General features: G+C 69.0%; 1 protein-coding gene across 1 annotated transcript; it reads right to left on the reverse strand.

Moving 5' to 3' along the window:
• Nucleotides 1-1,143: 1,143 nt before the first annotated feature.
• SOCS3 (suppressor of cytokine signaling 3) lies at nucleotides 1,144-3,382 on the reverse strand. Its single transcript, XM_055132032.1, has 2 exons — nucleotides 3,306-3,382; nucleotides 1,144-3,051 (listed from the first exon to the last, which is right to left on the reverse strand). The coding sequence occupies exon 2, from the start codon at nucleotides 2,961-2,963 to the stop codon at nucleotides 2,286-2,288; it is 678 nt and encodes a 225-aa protein (XP_054988007.1). The 5' UTR covers nucleotides 2,964-3,051; nucleotides 3,306-3,382; the 3' UTR covers nucleotides 1,144-2,285.
• Between the last annotated feature and the right edge of the window lie 3,342 nt (nucleotides 3,383-6,724).

Raw genomic sequence — 6,724 nt, forward strand, 5'->3', positions numbered from 1 at the left:
CTCCCGCCCTCCGTTTGGGGGCTTGCCCCAGCCATCCCTCCCCGGATTCAGCTTCCTGGTCTGCAAAACCAGAGGGGCTAGTGCGGAGGAGCTGAGAAGGGTCTGGGGAGGTCGGGGCTCAGAGGGAGGGTCTGCCCGTCTGCTGGGTGCCCCAGACGCGGGTCAGCCTAGCGCAGCAGGCACGGGGAGCTGGTGGCCCAGCTCCAGGGTCAGGACAGGCCCCTCCCGATTTCTGCGGGGCACTGCTGGTCACACCGGGGCCCTCCCAACCCAGCACTGTGGCTCTGCAAGACCCCAGGCCCCCTGGCTCCTGATCTCTTTGTCCAGGAGACATATTTTGCCCCAAAATCCAGGAAGGGGGAGAAAGAGTGGTTTTGTTTATTTCCTCTCCGGGCCGCCTTTGGACAGATTCCTGGATGACCCGGGATCAGGCAAGGGGCTGGGGGGGGGGGGTGAGGGAGAACCATGGTCAGGACCGGAAATGCCCTGGAGTGTCTCCGGCTCCCTCTTAGAGGTGGCCCCAGGGCTGCACCCTGGGGCAGGGGAGTGCAAACCTCTGAGCACCAGACCCTCAGGGGCAGAGAGATGCTGGGTGCCCCACTCCAACCCCACCTGCTCACCTTCCGGGGGCGTGTCCTGGGGTCCCCCGCTGGACCAGAAGTACCTACCTAAGTAAGCCCCTTCTAGGTATCAGGGGACCCTCCACGTGCCCACTTGCAGGATGGGTGGCTAATAGCTGGCTTGGGGGTGCCCATGGGGACGGCAGGGGGCTTCCAGGTACCCAGGGTTGGGGTGGCTGAACGAGGCCCCGAGGAGTAGGGAGACAGGGCAGGGACCCCTCGCCGTCTGCCTGGGGACTCCCGCCCTGGGAACCAGCCGAGGTCACGGGTCACTGCCCAGGTCTGGCGTGAGTTCTGGGAGCCCTCTGAAAGCTTCTCCGCGGGCAGAGCTGAAGGGCTTCCTTCAAACTTGCTTTGCATAACTCTGGTCAGACCTGAACCAGACTGGCAGGAATCACCCCTTCTGGCACGGCGTGGCGGCAGCCTTGGCTCGCTGGTGATGTCGGGCGCGGGGTGCCGGGGACGGGGGTGAAGCAGAAAGGGAGGCGCACAGGGAGGGGCGAGGCCTGAGCCGGGCTTTTCATTAAAAAATAGTGCTCTTTATTATAAATTACTGAAAGACTCCTCTGAATATAAATATAAATATGTGCAAAGTTTGACTTGGATGGGTATTTGTTCACTTCAAGCATCTCCGAACAGCCTCGAAGGCCGGGGGGCGGGGGGCTGGAGGTGGAATCTTTATAAAAGACAGAGTGATTGAGGCAGATTGTAAACATTATTACAAAACAATGACGGTAAAACTGAACAAAATAACAGAAAAATAAACACCCCAACTCACTGCTGCCGCCCCCCAATACCTGACACAGAAAACTTTGTGTTACCCCCACACACGGTTCCAGGTAATTCCCCTGCGGCTACATTCCTGTAAGCATCAGTGCCGGGGGTGGCGCAGCGGGTGCTCCAGGCAGTGCCCGGCCCCCACCCCCAGGAAGAGCGGGCCAGGGGGACCCCTCCCACCGAGGGTGGGCAACGGGGGCCCCCAGAACCCTCCGCCTCGTCAGGGCTGGCTGCGAGTGGGCTTCCGTGTGCCGCCCCGATCCCAGGACAGGGAGCATTTAAGGCAAATCTCCTGGCAGCAAGGAGGCTCGAAGTGGGGTCCCCATCCTGGGTCAGGGGTCAGGGGTCAGAGGCGGCCGCTCACTGCGTCCCTCGGGGGCAGAGAACAGCGCCGCAGCCGGACAGCCCATCACATCTCCCTTAAAACGGAAGAAGGCGCCCGGACAGGGTGCCAGCCGGCTCTGGGCTCTGGGCTGGGGGTACCCCACGGGGAGGCAGATGGGGGCCCTCCTCCCCGGGGCCGGGGCCTCCTCCTCGTCATCGCTGTGGTGGCGGCTTCCTCGGCCGGCCTGCTGTCCCTGGGGACCCCCAGGCGCCCTCTTACCTACCCTTCCCCAGGCCCCCCAGGCCTGCTCAGGTTTAAAGCTCGTTTCAAACCAAACCAAAGAGCAAACAAGTTCCACTGGGGAGTCTGAAGACCCCCACGCCTGGCAGTCCTCCGGCTCCCCAGGCAGCGGCAGAGGGGCAGGGGGCGGCGCAGCCCCGGGAGGGGCGCTCAGGACACCTTCCAGCTCCGAGGGCTCGTGTGGCTGCGGCCGGGGCTGTCCTGCCGGATTCGTGTGCTTACACCGGGCACGGCCGGGGGGCGGGCACCCAGGCGGCGGCTCCCTAAAGCGGGGCGTCGTACTGATCCAGGAACTCCCGGATGGGCCCGGGCAGCTGGGTGACCTTCTCGTAGGAGCCCAGGTGACCGTTGACTGTCTTCCGACAGAGATGCTGGAGCGTGGCCACGTTGGAGGAGAGGGGCCGGCTCAGGACCAGGGGGATCTTCTCGCCCCCCGAGTAGATGTAATAGGCTCTCCGGGGCGGGGCGCCGGGGGGCGGCTGCTCTGGCACCTCGGCGGAGGGCGGCGCGGCTGGCTCGGGGGGCGCCGGCGGCGCGGCGGGGGCGCCGGGGGGCGGCATGTAATGGTGCACCAGCTTGAGCACGCAGTCGAAGCGCGGCACGGGCTGCGTGCTGCGGGGGTCGCTCTGCAGGGAGAAGCTGCCGCCCTCGCACTGGATGCGCAGGTTCTTGGTGCCCGACTGCGTCTTGACGCTGAGCGTGAAGAAGTGGCGCTGGTCCGAGCTGTCGCGGATGAGGAAGGTGCCGGCCGGCTCGGCGCTGAGCAGGAGGTTGGCCTCGCCGCCGGTCACGGCGCTCCAGTAGAAGCCGCTCTCCTGCAGCTTGCGCACGGCGTTCACCACCAGCTGGTACTCGCTCTTGGAGCGGAAGGTCTTGAGGCGCAGGCTGGCGTCCAGCGGGCGGCTCATCCCGGCGGCGGGAAACTTGCTGTGGGTGACCATGGCGCACGGAGCCAGCGCGGGTCTGCGCGGCGGCGGCTGCAGCTGCTCGGCGGCCGGGGCCCGGCGGCCGCTACCGCATCCCGGGGGGCTGCGGGGAGGAAGGCGCGCGCCGCGTGAGTGCCCGGAACCGGCGGGGCGGGAGCGGCGCGCGGAAGTGGGGTCCCGGGAGCGCAGCCCGGCCGGGGCCGGGGCCGGGGCGGGGAGGGGGGGACGCGCGCGGCCCGACGGCGCCCGCCCGGACGTTCCGGGAACCGCGACCTCCGGCGCCCTCCCGGCCCCGGCCCTGCCCGGGCGGGCCGCCCCCCGCCGCCCCCCGCCGCGCCGCGCGCCCCTCCGTCCTACCTGGTCCCGGGCTGAAGTCGCGGGCCTGGGCCGGCGCGGCGGCGCCCACCGGGGGCCCGCGCGCGCGCGTGCCGGGCTCGGCGGCGCCCCCGGCCCTGGCGCCCGCGGCGGGGCAGGCGCGGCGGAGCGAGCGGAGCGGGCGGGAGCGGCGGGCGCCCGGGCCGCGCGGGTATATAGCGGCGCCCCGCCCCCCGGTTCCTGGAAGCGCGGCGGCCTTTCTGTAATGTTTAGTCACTACGCGCGGGGGCGGGGCGCGGGCCGCCGACCGCGCGCCCAGACAAAGCGCCGCGCGGGGCCGCCCGGCAGCTGCGGGGCGCAGCGCCAGCCCCGGCGGCGCGTTCCTGGCAGCGGCCCCGCCCCCGCCCCGCCCCCCGCCCATTCACACTTTCCCCGCCCGGCGCTTTCGGGCAGGGGCGGGGGCGCGCGCTTCCAGGAGGCGGCGCGAGGGGCGCCCCGCGCCCGCGCGGCCCTTCTCGGACCCCGCGCGGGGCCCGCCCCCCCCGGCGCGCCGGGGCTGCCCCCGGCCCCGGCCCCGGCCCCGGCCCCGGCGGGGCCCCCCCACCCCGGGTGCCTGCGTGGCGCCCGCCCGGGCCCGGCCCCGGCCCGTCGGCCCGCGCGCCGCGCGGTCCCCCCCCAGCCGCGCCCGCCCGGCCCGGCGCCCGGCCGACACGGACCGAACCGGCCCCGCGCGCCGGGGGCTCCTGGCCCGTCCGTGGGGCCGGTCCGGGCCGGGCCGGGCCGGGACCACACCCCGCGCCGCGCGCCCGCCAGAGGGCGCCCCGGAGTCGGAGGTGGAGCGCCGGGACGCGCACCCCGGGGCGCGGGGGCGGGGGCCACTTCGGGGGCACCCGCCGGGCCCCGGCCTGCGCGAGCGGCCAGGCAGGTTTCCAGAGGACTCGTGCCCAGGGCTCCCTCTCCGCCCCCCGTCTCTCGCCCTGCGGGGACCGGCCTGGTGGTCCCGCCGGCCAGTGATGCCCTGACCTGGTCCCTGCCCAGAGCCTTCCTCCTCCTTCCTCCTCCTGCTCTTCTCCTCCTCCTCCTCCTCCTCCTCCTCTTCTTCTTCTTCTTCTCCTTCTCCTCCTCCTCCTCCTCCTCCTCCTTCTTCTTCTCCTTCACCTCCTCCTCCTCCTCCTCCTCCTCCTCCTTCTTCTTCTTCTCCTCCTCCTTCTTCTTCTTCTTCTTCTTCTTCACCTCCTCTTCCTCCTCCTCCTCCTCCCCCCCCCCCTCCTCCTCCTCCTCCCCCCTCCTCCTCCTCTTCCTCCTCCTCCTCCTCCTCCTCCCCTGCCCCGCCCTCCGCGGGGAGCGTCCTAGCGATCCTGGCCCCCCTCCCCAAAGACTCGGGACCAACTGCGGTTTGGGCACAACACCCAGCCTCCTTGGGACCCGGTGTGGCCGTTCCTCTCCAGACATAAAAGGACGGAGGGGCCCGAGCCGTGGCGCAGCAGATACGAGTTTACCTTGCACCCGGCCGGCCTGGGTTCAATCCTCAGCACCCCATATAGCCCCCAGAATCCCGCCAGGAGCGATCCCTGAGCACCTCTGGGTGTGACCCAAAACCCCCAAATTAATTAAAAACTTGGGGCATAGTACAGGGGGAAGCACCTTGAACGTACCAACAGAGTGTGATCCCGGAACCCCATCGGAGTGATCCCTCGGCCCCCCAGGAGTGAGCCCTGAGCCGGCTGGGTGTGGTCAGACCCTGCCCCCAGCCCTACACACACTGGTGGGCCTCACTGCACGGGGGCAGGAGAGATAACAGAACAGAGCGGGGCCGGAGCTTGCCCGCACGCAGCCCGCCCGCATTCACTCCCCGGCATCCCACGTGGCCCCTTGAGTAGTTTCTGAGGGCAGAGCCAGGAGTAAGCCCTGGTGTCGCCAGGCGTGGCCCCAACTCCCCCCCCCCAATAAAAAGGGTGCCACGAGCGTCCGCAGTCTTGTCCAGTTCTGCCCCGGCTGATCTGGTGTGTGTTGGGGTCCGTGGTGCTGGGGCGAGGGGGGCTCCTGTTGATCTGTGGCGGCGGCTGCTCCGGGCTTGCTCCTGAGCCGTCTCCCCCTGGGGTCTGTTTGGCCGGCAACAGTGACCAGGACTCTGCTGGCCCTGGGCACCGGGGATGGCACCAGGCTGCCAGCACAGCACGTGTCTGGCTTTACGGAGTGTGTTTGTGCGGGGCATCAGAGGAGGGGGCAGTGTCTGTGACAGACGCCCACGCTGGGGCCACTGTGACCCCTGGGCGGGGCCTGCTGACGCGGAGCCCAGCCCCAGCCCCGGGCTGGAAAGTTAAGGCCGACCAGAAACCCAGGCTGCCTGCAGGCTACTGAAGCAGGAATTTGGGTTTGGGTTGTTTTTTTTTATGTTTGTTTGTTTTCTTTTTTCTTTGTTTGTTTCCTTTTTCTTTTTTTTGTTTTGGGGGGGTCACATCCGGCAATCAGGGGTCACTCCTGGCTCTGCACTCAGGAATCACTCCTGGCGGTGCTCGGGGACCATACGGGATGCTGGGAATTGAACCCAGGTTGGCCGCGTGAAGGCAAACGCCCTCCCCGCTGTGCTGTCGCCCCAGCCCTCTTTTTCTCTTTGTGACCTGGGGCTGCACCCAGGGTGCTCCGGGGCTACCCTGCCTCAGTATCCAAAGGTCTCTCCCTTCGGTGTTAGGGAGGGGGATCATGCGTGTCGGGGCTCGAACCCTGGCCTGCTGTGGAGCCTGTGCTCCGGCACCCCCTCCCCCAGCTCTCCCTCTGGTTTTTTCCTCCTCCATTGATTGTGAGGAAACCGCCCGTGCTCCTGGGACGAGCCCGCGGCGGCCGAGGAGACTCCCAGGAACACCCGGAGTTAGTGGGCGGGAAGTGGGGTGCTCTGACGGAGGCCTCGGAGTGCTGCAGGGCTGGGCAGAGTGACCAGGGGACAGGGCGGGTTGGGGGCGAGAGAGCCAGCTCCTGGACAGGGCTGTGAACCTGCCGCCTGCCCCGGGACCCGGGGGCCTCTGCAGAGGGGCTTGGGACTCCCCAGTGGTGCTCCGGGATTACTCCTGACTCTGTGCTCGGGGGACCCCGTGTGTGTGCCAGGCGAGCGCCTTCCTGCTGCACATCCCTCCAGCCCCCGGGAGCTGCTGGGACCCCCGCCCAGGACGTGCTCCGGGAACCCTTGTGTCTCCATCCCTTCAGAGGCCGCCCAGAGCAGCCCGGGGTCCTTCCTGGGGGCGGGTGGGGGCTCTGAGGCCCCTGGGGGGTGGGAGAAGCCCGTTCCCGGTGGGGCCCTTCTTGCACCGCACACCCGGCTCTGCTGGGAATCCCGCTTCCAGGCCGCCTTGCTCATGCCGAGCCCGAGCCGGCCGCCGCCACGGGGAAGCCCGCCGTGGTCACGGCTGCAGCTCCACTGACTCACGGCCCAGCTGCTGCTTCCCCAAACCTCGCAGGTGGGCGCC

This window comes from Sorex araneus, chromosome 3 (assembly GCF_027595985.1).
Source record: "Sorex araneus isolate mSorAra2 chromosome 3, mSorAra2.pri, whole genome shotgun sequence".
Lineage (NCBI taxonomy): Eukaryota > Metazoa > Chordata > Mammalia > Eulipotyphla > Soricidae > Sorex > Sorex araneus.